The 16171-nt window shown below is 38.7% G+C and overlaps 1 protein-coding gene across 1 annotated transcript in view; it reads right to left on the bottom strand.

Annotated features, from left to right (window-relative positions):
- TMEM245 (transmembrane protein 245) overlaps nt 1–16171 on the bottom strand; it is a 77152-nt gene extending 60981 nt beyond the window's left edge. Inside the window, exons 1-4 of the mRNA XM_066185327.1 lie at nt 15656–16171; nt 6070–6187; nt 4823–4924; nt 3838–3945 (exon numbers count right to left, since the gene is read on the bottom strand). Coding sequence (XP_066041424.1) covers nt 3838–3945; nt 4823–4924; nt 6070–6187; nt 15656–16156 — 829 coding nt within the window. The 5' untranslated portion in view covers nt 16157–16171. The remainder of the gene's footprint in view (nt 1–3837; nt 3946–4822; nt 4925–6069; nt 6188–15655) is intronic.

Here is a 16171-nt window from a genome sequence, read left to right as displayed (position 1 = left end):
CACAGGTGGTGAACAATTAATACAACTCTTTCCCTGGACTTGTGTCACAGACACATCCTTCTCCCATGAAGAAAAACTGCATAAAAACTGTACTACAACATACTACGTGCACAGCAGTCCAACAACTCATGTTCCACACATGTTTTTAGCTGCAGTGTTTCACTTTAGCCATTTCTAGCCTAAAGCATGACAGCTAAAACGTTCAAAAAGGCAAGACTCATTTGTCATACAGCAGCAATAAGTGACAAACTGCATCCTCACACAACGGATGAACACCTCTCTTTTGTTGCAGACGTCTGCACTGGTGTTATACAGGTAACTGGAACAACTTAACCGCTTACGTAACCATCTCCCACCACACCAAGACAACAAAGCCAATTGATTCACGCAGCTGGGACTGACACTGGGATGATGACAGAAACATCAGCTGGTTACTGGTTATGTGTTTGGTGGAACATCACAATATTCATGACGGAACTATGGCATGCAACCTGAATAAAGGAATTCTGGAAGTAGCTAAGCACAGCAGAAGCTTCAGGTGGGGAGGTTCTTGGCAAATCAGTGTGTATCTCAATGGGATGATGGCCAGCCCTACCATACAAACCACAAACAATTTTTTGTAAGGGGAGAGAAAAAGATATTTGTAAACAGAAATTTTGCTAAAAAAGACAAAGTACTTTTGTAATATGGAAGAGGATGTATGATTCCCCTGTACTTCTTAGTCTATATGCAATAAAGCAGAAGAGTACTAACAGAAACAAATGGATGCACTAAGGAACACAAATTTGAAAACAGTATACCCATAATGAAGAATTTTCCCCTTCAATTTATTCAACACTTCTCACTGTTTACTCCGAAATTAATATAATCAACATAAGAAATAACAATACAACAGGCAGAAACTCAAATATTTATCCAACAAAATGAAGCACTGAAAGCCAAAACAGACTAATTAGCTGAAGTCTAAGCCTAGGATTAAAGTTATACAATATTTTTGCCCAAAAACTCCTTAGTAGAGTCACCTTTAGAAAATAAAAGAGAACATTCCTTCTTTTAGTAACAAAAAATTTGATTGACATATTTTTGCAAAGAAGATTTGATTAAGTAACAGCAACAGTAATGTTAAAAGCAGTAACAAACAGCCTTATTTCTTACAGTTTCCCTGTAAGCAGACTGTACACAGAACACAAAACAGATGGGGAAAGATGAGGGGATGAAAAACGAAAAAAGAAAAAAAAAATTAAAAAAGGGAAAAAAGGAAGAAAAAAGAGAAAAACTTCCAAGGAATCCCAAGGCAAGAAAGCTTTTCCAGAATGCAGTTCCCCAGCACTTTTAAGCAAAATTAAATTGTCACTACCAATGACACAGTATTCTCCTCATGACAAAGGCCTGCATCAGAACTGCCATTTAGATGACTCTCATAAACCAGTTAACAAAGCTCATGCACTCAGAAAAGAACCAAAATTGCAAATGAAAACAGTCATCTTCTGCAGGCAAGATAAGCTCTGCAAACCAAGGTGTGAGTGCCTTGTCAACACAAACAGAAAAAAAGAACTGTCAGTACAGTGATTTTGAGTAACTTTAGTTTCTGTAAAATCCCATTTAGTGTGCTTCATGGTATTTTGAGAGATGAAACCTTAAAAACACCTTTCTATCTTCCAGCTAATAACAGCTAGCACAATACTCAGGAAAAAATTCTAGCAAAATCAGAATGAATGGTACTTATTTGAGTGACAAAAAAAAAAAAGAGCAAAATTTTCAGGCTGTCTTATTAAGACCTGTTTTTTTTCATTACACAATATGTTCTCTGTCACATCAATTTCTTGCTAACACAGAATGTTGAACTATTCTCCTCTCAAAGAAGACAAAGAAACAGTAACATAAACAGGCAGGTGTCTGTCTCTCTAAGCAGGGCATAAATTAGAAACAGAGTAATTCTATTACTATTAATGAAGAAGTCCTCAGAACATCAGGATGAAGGTACCCCTTCATAAAGAACCACACCTTTCTGTAATTTCATGCAAAAAAATATTTCTTACGCTTTTTCCTTAAAAAACAAAGAAGTGAGGGCAAAAGCAAGCTTGAGAGTCACGATTTTAGCATCTATCATATCCAAAGCCAACAAGACAACAGAAACTTGTCTACCAAGTATTGCAGTGCTATCTGCTTCAGAAATTGCAGACTTCTTTGCTGTATACACTGGAAACTCTGGAAGATCAGGAAGGAGCACTTATTAGACCACCTGAACAGGTATCATTAAACTCCTCAATCCCAGTACTAAATACCACTATTCAACAAGAAAATATGGAAAAACATGAGTGTTCAGAAAAAAAAATATAAAATCCACAAAGCTTATACCCCCTCACGATCTTTTAATAAACAATTTTAAGCCTGGTTATTCTGTAATAGATTCAATACAGTGTCAAGAAAACCAAGAAAGTTGTAAGTTCTCAAGCCTGTAGGTAAAACTTTTCACTGTGTAAGAAAAATGTTCAACAGCATTCACAAAAGATCCAAACCAAAGATGATCAAAATTATGTTTAATATATCACAGAACAGAATACTAATTTTTTCCAGATTGCTGGAAAATTATTTTAACTCTTAGTAGGAGTCAAAAGAAAATCCTGTATTTGGTTTTTTTTCTGCCGTGAAGGAAAACAACAGAATTCATAAGACAAAAAAAACCCCATCCGGTTAGCTGTTTCAAGAGAAGTCAAAAAACCCATAAAAGATATAAAAGACACCTTTGAAAAACTGCTGTAGTTATCTCTTCTTGAAAACAGAGAGAGAACTGTCTTAAAGAAGTGAAAAAATAAGAACTGCTAAGTTTAAAAAGCAGCAACAAAAGAACACAACCACCTACATAGCCCATTTGTGGGCATCTGTCACTTTTCCAGATTTCAAAATTCAGCTCAAAAAAAAAAAAAATCTCATTTCCAAAATTAAAGATTAGACACAGAAATACAGGATAACTGTCACCATAATGCTCTGATCTCAAATTTTAGGATATAATTACATGGGCTTCTCTGTTTATATTGATGATAGTCATGTAAAATGGCGAAAAAAAGGTAGGAGTAAGTTGTTTAAAGCTGCCATTTTTAGATTTAAAAGTTTTAATGTAGATTTTTTAGTTTTAGAAGTACACACACTGTCAAGTTGAATAATCTCTTTGGTTTGGTTTGCAGGAAATGCATGAAACTTAATAATAGCTAATTTTCCAGTATCACATTTCATCAAAGACCTACCCAAAAAAGAAATGATAGCAAGCAAAGTTCAAAATCATGATGGATATCTAAACACTTTGTCTGAACTCTTTTAAGCCACTTGTGTTATTCCAAGTGAAAGTATCACATGACTCAAGCTACAAAGTCAAGTAAACTCCCTATAGGAAGGACTTTGAGCAGGTCATATTCAAAGCGGTAAGGTTTTTTCTCCTTGCAATGTACACAGAAATTCCTCCGGTCTGTCTATGGCTGGTCCAGAAATCCAGCTGTATAACATGTAACTGCCAACAAATCAAAAGACTAGGAAAATTAATACTGAAGAACAGGGGAAAAAAAAAAATCACACCTTCATTCTAAAAAAAAAACAAAATCAAAATAATCAAAAATCCTTCTAGTCAGGCCTTCAATAGCCACATAAACTGTCTTTTGCTAGAAAGTTTTTATACTAGCATCTTACTGACATTTTTTTAAAACAGATAAACCCGATTCACAATTTGGACACTATTTTGGACAAAATGAAGAGGTTACAGACTATTTTGATTTTTTTTTCTGAGTTCCCTCCAGTCATGCCTTTAGAGCAAATTCAAATGTTTCTTACAGAGTATTCAGTCACCTGAGGGTTGGGAAGAACGTTCATTACTGGACTCATCTTCTGTCATTGAGATTGCCATGGCAATTGTTGAAGCAGCAATGGAAATCATCTGACCAGGAAGCTCTGCCCCTGTAAAATATATATGTGTATGTAAGGAACAAAAAGCTTAAGTCTTAAAATGTTTCATTTGGGTTAGATATCCACTGGAGCTGTCAGGCAGCAGAAATTATATGGACAGACACTGTTAGTGTTTACTATGTATTATATGTAGTCAATATTATGAAACAGGAATGAGTGCTATTAATTTCAGTATTACTATTCACCTGCAGCCAAAACTCAAAATCAGTTATTTGCTTAGTGCTTTTCTTGATAATGAGCTGCTACCAACCAAGACATGCACAGTTGCTGGCAAATTTTTATACCAGTTAATCAACATTACTAACCAACCAAAAGAGCCAGACAGGAACAAGATTTCCTTCATCAAGAATATACTATGCCTTTGCTTTTTTCCAAACTGACTTGCAACAGGAAAAAACTATTCTCCTCAAAATCTAAACACAAAACATGTTTTTAAGAAACTATTTTAAAAACAAATAACCGGATATTGGAAATTTTCTGGAGGGAGTTGCCGTGGTTTCTCTCATACTCAGCATTATAGGCGCTAAAAAACCCATATGGCTCATTTCTTTCAAAATTAGCCAAACATTCTGGGCTACCTTCATGCCTGAAATTACAGATTAAAATCCATAAACTCAAGGAATTTGGTTTAATAATGAGTTGCTACTCTACCACAGAAAAGAAGCATCAGCCCATAGTAATCATTTTCTGCAAAGAATCCAAGATTCACTTCAGCATGAGTAAACACTTTGAAATACACTAAACATCCTATAGTAAATTCTTGCAATCCATATGCTATTGAATTCATGGAGATACAGCCCAGATTATTTTATGTGACTTAAGTGAATTTTTGCCTCCAGCAATAAAAGAAACAGTGACTTTTCCTTACCAGAAGACTCCTTTCCATTCTGCTGTTCATGCAACATGCCTACTGTCATCAGAACAACTATAACCAGAAATACAGGAATTCTCCAGGAACCTGCCACAGAAGCTGAAAGACATAGTGTTGGGATTTTTTATAATTACACCATTAATAAACCCTACATTCAGCAAAACCAAGAAAGGCAGCAAATCAACCAAAAAAAAAAAGTCATAAAAGAAACAGGCTTTCTGCATTAAAGAAAAGGAAAAATAGAAAACAAACGTGAACAAGTTTCTCAATGAAGAAACCAAGTTGTTACAGTGATATTATGTTGATACAGAGAACAATTTTAAAAACAACTTTCAAAATCACATGGAAATACATACAAAATTAAAACGTATATGACATCAGAGAAGTCATGCTCCCCCCAAAAATGCGTATTTATGTTAGATCTCCACAGAATGGGCATTTTCTTGGATTTTGCCTATTCAGCCTGTACTTCCAGTAAATACAAGACTCTCAAAATTTAAGCAAATGCAAAGCCATTACATATAGCTTAAACCTCAGGGAAGCATCCCCCACAGTCAGAACAACCCTTGAAACCTAGTGCTAGAGTAAAGTAAATCATGAAGTACACAGTGAAACCTTGTATCATGGTAGTCTTCTATTCATTGCATGATCCATTCACCATAAACCCTGATATGAGAACATAACGTGATAATTTATTATATTAAATGTGTAACATAAGTCTAAAAGATTACTATAATCTTATATTTGTATAAACAGATTATATAGATTGCTGGCAAATGTATTTTATACTGCTGATATTATCCTGATATGCATCTTGACTACAGATAGAATTTTTCTTTTTTTTTTTTTTTGCTTCTGTTACTACTACTAAACACATTTTGCAGCTTCAGCCTTGATTAATAGCAGGCTTTCAATAAAATATCACAAATGAAAGTCTAAAGCCAGCCTCGTGAGCCCAGCCCTTCCTCACTGTCAAGAAATACCTTGACTGTGAACCAAATCAGAGAAAACCATGGGAAGCACAAACTAGCCATGAGGAGTGCAAGGTTTTGCTCAGCATCTTCATGCCTTCCCATTCCCTACTCCAATGCACCCTTCTGGACACATCCAGCCAGAATTACTGAGCAGACAAAACAGTTTGCATTTCAGCTCAAACTCCATTTCACAGATTTAGCAGAAGAGCAAGCAAGGAGCTTTGTTGACAGAACCCTCAGTTACCAGAATAATAACTTCTTGTTACTCACCTAAGTGAAAGAGCAGCATAATCCAGACAGGAACAGACACTGCTTTTAAGTAACGTTCAGTGCTTATATTCCACTTGAATGAAACCATCAGCAGGTAACCAACTACCAGTGTCCATATCTGTAAGAAAAAGATACACAGAGGTATGTATACATACATCAAAAGAAAGCTCTACAGTACTCATGCATGTGCGTACACTCATGCACACACCCATAACTGCCATAGACAGAGAACTGAAGTCAGCTTCTAAGTCTTTAAAAATCCACATTTCAATTATTAAATGAGTTCAGCAGCAGACCTGTGTGGCCTCAGGGAGACAGAGCTGGCCAGCACAGCACTCATTCCAGCATGGAGCAGTTTGCCAGCTCCTGTGTTTCAGTCCAGAGAGACAAAAGGGAGCTTAAGCCAAAGAAGCCATTAGGAAGCACAATAAAAACTGCTGTTCCTTAGTGGTGTTGGTTCACAAAACAGATGCCTTTTTGCGACACGTGACATGTAATTTTTTTTCATTTTTTTAACTAAAAATCCAATGACAGGAAGACGTCAGTGACAATTTGGATTTGCTGCCTCTAACCGCCTTCTATTACTCTACTCATCAGATAAATCACAATACAGACTTGGAGTTAAGAATCTTGAGATGATGAATTTGAGCTTGAAAATGCTGAAAAGAAAGAAGAATGAAGCAGAAACCAGAAGAGGCGCCAGAAGGTGAAAAGCTGCTAGTCAGGAGAGGATGTGAAATAAAAGAAGTACAAAAACCTGTAAAAATTAAAACCCAGTGTTTCATTCTTAAAATAAATAACTGAAGACATTTCTGGTTCAAATTCAATGAACATTCCCTATCCATTACCAATTAAGTACACCTTCAAATTTACCCTTATAAATCCATAAATCCCAATGAAGTTTGAACAGAATTTCTATTAAGAGCATTTACTGAATCAGACATCACTGTAAGAAGAAAGAATGCACAGGCAGAGACAGGGAAGAAGTAATTAGGCAGAACACACCAGAAGAGTTTTCACCTCTGCACTATACAACTCATGCTGAAAATGCAACAGTCCTTGTGAAAAGCAGGTTTGTGTGACAACTGCCACGTATCCAATTGGTGGAGAGGAAATCTTAGCTATACTGAATTGAGCAGACAAGCAGTGAGAGATGGTCCCTGATAACTCCAGAGGGAACCATCGCATAATATGCAAGGTCATTTAAAATCACTTATGACATGTGAACAAAGGTATACCTACCCTTTGCACACTAATACTTCTCAGCTAATGCTTATGGCCAAGTGTGGACTCAAAATAAAGGTCTAAAACTAACAGAACCCATAGACACCAAGACTAAAGTCACAAGCGAATAAAAATTTTCACCAGAAATGCACAGTAGCAACTCCTTTAACAGCAGCATAGGTTTGAAACATAAATTCACTCATAAGGCACTTTACAGCACAACTCTAATTGCAAGAGATAACTCATCACAAAGATACTATCCTACTCTCTAATATCAGCCACACAGCATCTTTGTATGATGAATGTTCCAGTTCCAATATGATTTTCTCTTTAGCTTTTGAATTCAATGATAAATTACAAATAGGAGACTCAGTACATTCAGTAATTGAAACTTTCTGTTTAAAAACAAGCCAAAACTAGGAGGCAAACAGGAAAGAAGCCTATGTTTAACAGCCAACAAAGCAAAACAGACTGCACTGCTTTTAGCTAGGCATGAAGCTGAACATTATAGGGTTTAGGTATTCAATAATTTTTTTCTGTATTCAAAGTTAAAATAATTAATCAGTTCTCATTTCTAAAAGTTTAGCAATGATCCAAGTAAAAGTATTTATTTCTACTGAATAGAGAGAAATAGCTTACTTTTAAACCAGTCACCCTGTTTCAGAGATCAAACAATAACCTTCCTGAAGCCCTGCAAAGAGAACTGTGTAGTCAACTGACTGGGGCAAGAAGTTTAATTTCAGTGGAATATTTCACCGTGGAATAATCAGCCCTTTATTGGTTAATGTTATGACCAAGCACATCCCTACACTGCAAGAACCAGCACACAGGAACTAGGGTAGCCTGCTTCCAACAGTTCATACCTGAAAGCAACTGACAAACCAAATTAACTTAAATTGATTGACATGGACTAGGATTTCATCCCATACTAACTTGGCAACAGCACACTTTTTTTTTTCCTTAACCCTTTAAAGCTTTAAATGTTACATAATCCTTCCCATTGTTTTTCTGGATGGTCTCCAAAGGTTTTGGCTTGAAAAGCTTGGAGAATATTAATAGCCTTTCTACCATTATATGTCATTCTCAAGAACTGACATAATTGAAACAAAGAATGAAAGACTGCCCACTTTCAGTAAAATTAAGCTACTGCAATTACTGCACTGAAACAGTAATTGGTAAGATTCCATGCTAAGCCAAAATACCTAAAATTTTGATTTGTTAGAGTGTACAGTTAACCAGGTAACGACTACATACACTTCAGATTTGCAGAATGCATTAACTATCATCAACTATTTACCAAGCTGAAATCAGTTGCAGATGCCTAACTTTCACCACATACTCAGAGATTTTAAATCACTACTCAATCACAATTATTATTCACAGACATGCACAACTTCCACATATATAACAACTTTGGGATATTTAATCCTGCAAGCTGCCCTTCTTTCTTCTCTTGCCTATCTTTGCAGTATTAACAGACAGAAAAGACCTCATTTTTCACATCTCCTCTGCATTTTGTAGCATCTCTCAAACTGAACAAAGTGTTGCTTTGCCTTTAGACATGCAAAACTGCTGGCTTTTCTGAATAAATAGTGCTAAAACTGCAAAGTAACTTCTTGGATTGTAGCATCCATTTCTATATTAAAGTGGTAAATTTAAGAGGCAGATTTAGAGGTGTCTAAGGCAACTATGAAGGGCTTCAGTTCTCTTTCAATTGCCAACTGGAGACAAAATTACAGCATAGAAAGATGCAGCTTTTACGTTAAACTCAAGCATCTGCTTCAGTGAATTTTCTTTGAAATTTCAGTGATGGAAAGTCTAGGACTTTCCCGCATGAGCTTTCATCAACATCACTGAAAGTTTGTTTCTCCTTCCTGTTAAAGCTGAAGGATTTGAAAATCTGAGCCACTCTTTTTGGCTTTGGCCTCATTCTTCAAGAACAAGCCCTTACTACTCAACTCTTGACAACTTTTATACTGATTTATATTGCAGAGTAAAATTCTTTATGTGGTTCCCTCCCTTTTCTCCTATCAACAAGTTAACCTCTAAGGGGAAGGTGTTGCAGATGAGCACATTCAATAATTCACTGCTACTGAAAGTGGCAATTCATTGTCTCCTGCTGCCAGCTGGGCAGTCCCACTTCTTCTGCACAACAGCTTCAACATTCATCCAGCCAGCTCAAGCTCCCTAAGCTCATAAAAAAGCCACCTGTAATTCAGCTATAGCAAAACAGGCCCACAGAAATATGACAGGCACCAACAACAGGGCACTAGAAGCATATGTCGGAAGTGGAAAAAGCAAAAAGAGCTTTCCACTGTAGAAGATAGCAAAGCTGTCGGAACGATTTAGTCTTCCTTGGAATGCTGCCCCAACACCTCAAAATCCTGCAGCAAATACATTTCCCACTTGCTTCATGTGCCTTCTCAGGCACGTGGTGTGATTCCTGGCCTCTGTGCAGGGCTGGGAGTGGGACTGCAGCGATCCTTCCAACTCAGGATATTCCATGATTCTATGAACCACCCCATAAGTCAACACAACAGTGAAGACTGAGAAGATGAACCAACAATTACTTCCTTTGATATATGCCCTGTCAACATTTTTCAGTTTTTAACGAGTCAGCACCTACAAAACTGAGTGTCTGAACTCCTTCCTTTTCTAATTGCAGCTCTACCCTCTCCCCTGACCACTTTGAAATGATGTTTTTTTCCCTGGCTGTTCTTTCCCACTTGGAAATCATACGGCAAGGTTTTTCAGAGATTGGTTTATTGGGGGGGGGGGGGGGGGGGATTTTAACTGAGCTTTAAATTTAAAGTTGTTTGATGGAACTACAGATCTAATTCAAACCGCTATTTTCCAGTCTCAGTGTTTTGAACAAAAAAAAAAGGGCCGAACTACCTCATCAGTTCCCTTTAATATTTTAAAACAAAACTTTAATTTGGAAAGAGAGATTATCATTAGCTTTCCTCCAAATAAAAAATCATTAAAAACACTGACCAAGCATTTACACAGCACTTTTGCAAACTTTTAAAACAGCGCTGCAGAGCGAAGATGGTTTAAAGAGGTGATCATACGACACTAGTTCACTACTTCTCCATCTCCCTCCTCAGTGATGATGCAGGCTGACAACGGAAAATGAACCTACCACAAAAGCTGAGCAGAAGAGAGTTGGACTTGAAAAATGAAGCGACACAAGGCCTTACATGCACTGCTAAAAGCCAAACTGTGTTTGCCTTCGAAAAAAATCAGTGTTTTCTTCATCTGCCTCTTCATTTGAAAATGGTTTTCTAAACAATACAGAAGATAATAAGGAGGCAGGTGACAAATTATGAAAATGTCATTTTGACTCCAGTTTCCAGAACCAAAATAAATTTAATGTAGTTTTAGTACATTTTCATTAGTACACAAGAGGAAACATCCCATAATGTGCAGAGTCCAGCAGAATAAGAGTGTGTAACTGCCTTCCCTTTCAGCATGGAGACAGCCTTTATCAAACATGTAAGAAAATACCCAAACTCCAACTAATCACACATCTAAGACTATTCTTCACCTCAGAGCAAAGACAACCACCTCTTCCCTTTACTCAGGAAGCCTTCATCTACCTAAAGTAGGTTCTAAGTGAACACAAGTAAGTTATTCCTTGTCTCAGGTCCAAAGGACTAGAACAGTGTGCCCATTCCATTTCTTCTAGAAATGAACATATGTGACATATATCCATTTTGGTACTTCTGGCATTAAAATACACAGACTACTAAACCACATGAAACAGAAACATGGGCTTTAGTGAGATTACCCCTTTTTGAAGGGATGAAACTATGAACTTACAACCAGAACCCTGGGCCAGGGGGGAACTGACAATCAAAATCAACACTGCAACACATGGGCTAAAAATTATTTTCAATGTATCCTGCAACATTTCTGACACTGAATTTAAGAAAAAAAAATAAATCTAAGATATCCAGAAGACTGCAGCAACAGATGTTGAGAATACTTCTCCTTTAGTTCACTTTTCCAGTCTTAATACAAAAGCTATTTATGAGAAACTCGTAATAAAAATGCTGTTCAGAAATCAAATTTTTCAAGATTCTCTTGCAAAAACAGGTTTCCCAGAGCACATCAATTTTTTTTCCCCTGCAGACAAAGCACCACTCTTCTGACATACTTCATGGGAATACTTTTGCAAGAGATGGCTCCTAAATACACACAATTTATTCACCTTCTACTTTTAATATATAAAGCACAGTTAAAATTTTGCTGGACAGTTCCATAATGATCACTCCTTTTCAGAGGTGCTGGAAAAAGAAACGTTGTGTTCAATCAACACATAAAAATACCAATGTATAACTAGTATTACATAGCATGTATCATTAGGCTTTAGGCTAGTGCCAGTTTGAGGCTGTAGTTCCTGCATATAAACCAGAACAAGCTCCTCAGCCACTCCAAGAAAGGTATCTCACTGCAGGCCCTTCCAAAACTGAGAGTGGGTGTGAGAAAAACAACAGTAAAAAACACTATCATCATTCCAGACTTACCCTGCCTTTCCCCATCTTGTTGTCAAACAGGCCACAGGTGGCCTCTACACAGTTTATCTCTACCCAAGCAAAGTTGTGAAAACAAACTAAAATCTGTGGTTTTGGTAAGATATATTTACAGTCAGTACTTGGCTTCATGATTTATAAGGCAGGATACCACAATAATTAAGGATAAATAATACTTAAGAGAAATAATACTTAAGAGCTTGTACAGGTGTTTGTTTTGGTTTTGGGGTTTTCTTATGGCAGGCAAGTTTTAGAAACCTGCAAGTTCACTCTAAGAAGAAAGGGAGGAAAAAAAAAAGCCCACCTACCCTAAATGCTCAAAGAAATAGAAATTGCATGCACATTAAAAATCAGAACTGTGCCCTTTCCTTTACTGGAAGAGAAATTGCCCCATGAGGTGAACTCGACAAAACATTTTGCCCCCAGAAGTGATATTCAATAGGACTTTGGAAGGCAAACATCTCAGAGCATGGCACCCCAAAGCATCTGCCAGGAAGGATGCTTGGAGAATTTCAGTCTGCAAGGGCTGCCTGGGGACTGCTGGCATTTAGTGCCAACACAAACAGAGGTTTCCCTGGTGGATGTCTTTCACAGAATCCCTGATGGGGAGCAAACAGTACACCAGCCAAAACAGGTAGCATGTACTCTGACAACATTCCAATACAGCAGTCAGAGCAATGGTGGGCAAAGGCATTTCCAGATCTGCCCAGCACCCTTGTGAGGGTAGGATTGATTAAGTGCTCTAACTGCATGGAAACCCCCAGAACAATATGAATTGTACCCAGTACAGTCAGAGATATAAAAATACACAGACACACACGTGACTACACAGTTGTGAGCCTGATCAATAACCCGTGACAAATCAAGGAAGAAAGACTGGCCAGACAGAAAGATTTTGACAGCCCTATAATCAAGTTCAGTACAGAGAATTCTGCTCATTATGATTACATCAAATTTAATTTACTAAGATGAACCTCAGAGCCAACAAAGAGCAGCTGTATAATTCTTTACATCTGCTGGGATCTACAAACTATCCGTTTTCCAAAAAAATACGAGCATGTAAATTCTTCTTCTAAAAAAAAAGAAGAAAATATAATGAATAGCCGGCATTGGATATATATTAACCTAAGTGCAAAACATCAGCCTAAAGTAGTTTGAACTCTTGTCACAAAGCAAAAGAATTTGGTTTTTAGATACAGTGTTGGTCCTGTGACCAGGCATGGTTCCTGCAAAACTAGTGAAACTGCTGCAGCCCAAAAGCATGCAGGACTATATTCAGTTCACTATGGGATAAAATCCCATCCTTTCCAAGACAAAAAACTACAGAGAAAAACATTCCCCTTCCCTATATTATGAAACTGCTGTTTGTGCAGGGCCCTCTGCATCAGAACTCTGCAAATAACCAAGAGAAGGCTGGAGTCAGAACAGGGAACTCATCTGGAATTTTTAACCAGCCTCTAATTTAAGGTCCACCAGACAACTACATTTTTTTGAGCAAGCTTCTTCGAAGATTATAAAGCCTGAAGGGAAAGAAAAGGAGACCATGGGAACATGCTGCTTGTAGACTAGCCTAAGATCTTGAACTTGTTCTCCAAATGCAGTGTTTTTAACCAGCTATCAAACAATCCAATCATGGAGGTACCCAAATTTCTCAACTGCAGGTGCGACTTAAGAACCAGGGATGGGAACACAGGCACTTCTGAATCTTGACTCATCAATGTCAGATTTGAGGACAGCAGCTGAACAGGAAAGATTTTCAACATACTGGTGCCAAGATACACCTTACCATGTCATTGTCACATACAATTACTGCATTTGAAGAACTTTCTTTTTTTTCTAGAACGTAAGAGGAGAACTTCTGTCTCAGTATCATGACCTAGTAGATACCATCAAAATACCTTTAGTTAGAGAATAACAAATCATTATTCCAAATCCCCGTAATTCTAATGACAGGCAGCCACTCACTTCTCTAGTACAGGAGAGGGAATCAGAAAGGGAGAAGACAATCATGCATACAGAAGGAACTATGGAGGATTCAGAGCCCAGAGAAGAGTACAATGGAGAAATCAACTCGTAATATCCCAAATTCCCGTGCAGCCAACAAGCAGAACATATGCATGCAAATAGAGCCCTGCAGTACAACACAGCAATTAAAGGGCTTTAAAGTGCTTAACTGAAGTTAAAACTGACACTATTAACTGATCCAGCTCAGGGCTCCTCAGCTGCATGGATAAAATTAAATAATCTTGCTACAGCTCTGAGATAATACACATCAAGCAACTGCAAAATTCAGAAAACTGGACTAAGAAAACACTGCAAAGTGTACAGATGATGCCAGACCGAGTTGCAGTTATTCACAAAGGAAAGCCCACAATTTTTTTCTCCTATAAGGCCCCAGAAAGGGACACAGCATGCTTAGAAAGAAACTGGTTTGCTTAAGGAACTCGGTGATAGTTACGTTGACACAAACCCAAAATCTTCCCAAGAAATTCAAGTCTGAAGAGTTGTGGGAGCTTACTATGTTTTGTGCAGTAAAATCCTACCACAGGTCAATGAACACCAGTGTTAAACCAGAAACACCAGTGCCAAGCAGAAGGATCAGAGACTGCTAAACAATGTTGTACTGAGCAGGCACAGACATCTAGCAGTGCATTACAGCCATAGTTACAAGTTTAAATAAATGCAGCTTCCTTCAGCACCCTTATATTTAGTATAAAGATAGTTGTTAAGTATTATAAGTGTTAAGTATGGCTTAATTAACAAACTTTTAATAAAAGCCTGGACTTAACCAGGTCATTTAGTGCAGGAACATTATAGATTTGTTAAAAATAAAACAAAGAGGTCAGTGCAAAGTTCTTAGAAAACTCTTAAGCTTACCAAGCAAATTGTGTGGCAACAAGTCAAAGCTTCCCACTAGTACCAGGCCATGCTTTAGTTCTGCTACTACTCAGCTGAAAGTAAACACGGTAGTATCTTGCCTCTTCATAAAGAGAGAATGTATCTCTGTCTACTTAGTCCTAACTATACTTCTGAGGACAAAACAGACCAGAAACACATTTCCTCTGACATCTTCCAGCACCAAATAAAGTCAAGAAAATCTTTTCCTCCGGTGTTTACTTTCAAGAGACTAAATACATTCTCCTGTCCATTCTATTCACACTAGAGGTAGTCTGTCAAAATATTCTCTGTCAGTCCATTCGGGAACACTGTTACCTAGGGAAAGGGCATACTTTGTTTAAAAAAACAGAGCAGCTTTTGAAAAGTCTTTGACACTAAGAAATCTGAGTATGCCAGTTGTACATCAGTATTCAACAAGAGTACAGCTTACTGAGCTTCTGATCTTTCACATACCCATTTGCTCCTGCTATGTAGTACTTTGTGTATTTTCAGTTATAACTAACAAAGTGTAAAAGAGTTTTGCCAGAAGTTCTAACTATCCCATCGACCAGAACACAGGGAAAAGTAGTCTCCCAGGATTTGTTACCATCAGTAACATCTGTAAGTTAAACAGCTTTACCTTTTAACATTCAAACTGCGCTTGCACTGTTTGATACTCTAAGAAAAAGAAAACCATACGCAAAAAAAAAAAAAAAAAAAAAAAAAAAAAAAGAGAAAAAAGCTTTAAGGTGCCTTCCCCCACCCCGGGTCACTTGTGGAGCCGTGCTGCCATTTCACAACACTTTAATACACACCTTAGACCTCAACAAGCCTCGATGTTTGCCCAAGAACCCGCCTGAATCACCTCTGACCTTAACAGCATCTCCAGGAGCGGGGCATGCCTAAAGCGCGGCCGCGGACCAGCGACACACACTCATTCACTCACTCACCCACTGGCTGCTGAAGTAGTCGAGCCCCTGGCAGATGACGCGGCCGGCCTGTGCCAGCAGCACCTGCACGCCCAGGGAGCTGCCCAGGCAGTAGAGCCCGTAAAGCAGCGGGCCCCCGGCGCCCAGCAGCAGCAGGAGCCGCCGCCGCCGCAGCACCTGCTCGCCCAGCGCCTCCACGCCGTAGTTGGCGAAGCAGATGGGCAGCAGGAGGGCGGCCAGCAGCACCGGGGTGCGGGAGCGGTGCAGGCGGCCGAGCCAGCGTCGCCCCAGCGCCGTCAGCGAGGTCTTGAAGGGGTGTAGGAAGGTGCCGCAGAGCACGGCCCAGAGCAGCGGCCGCAGGAACGCCTCTAGGATGAAGTACACGAGCACGGCGGCGCCGCAGCACAGCCCCGCGAACAGCAGCGCCCCGGTGTTGTAGAAGGCCTGCTTGATCGGTTTCTCCAGCCGCGGCAGCGACATCCCCGCCGCCCCGCCCGGGCCGCCCAGCGGCAGCCGCGGCATGGCCGCGCCAGCGCC

The sequence above is a fragment of the Chamaea fasciata genome, unplaced genomic scaffold (genome assembly GCF_029207755.1).
Source record: "Chamaea fasciata isolate MVZ Bird 193981 ecotype frontalis unplaced genomic scaffold, bChaFas1.0.hap1 SCAF_1, whole genome shotgun sequence".
In the NCBI taxonomy this organism is placed as follows: Eukaryota; Metazoa; Chordata; class Aves; order Passeriformes; family Sylviidae; genus Chamaea; species Chamaea fasciata.
The sequence above is the reverse complement of the archived record's forward strand: the minus strand, read 5'-3'. Positions and strand labels throughout refer to the sequence as shown.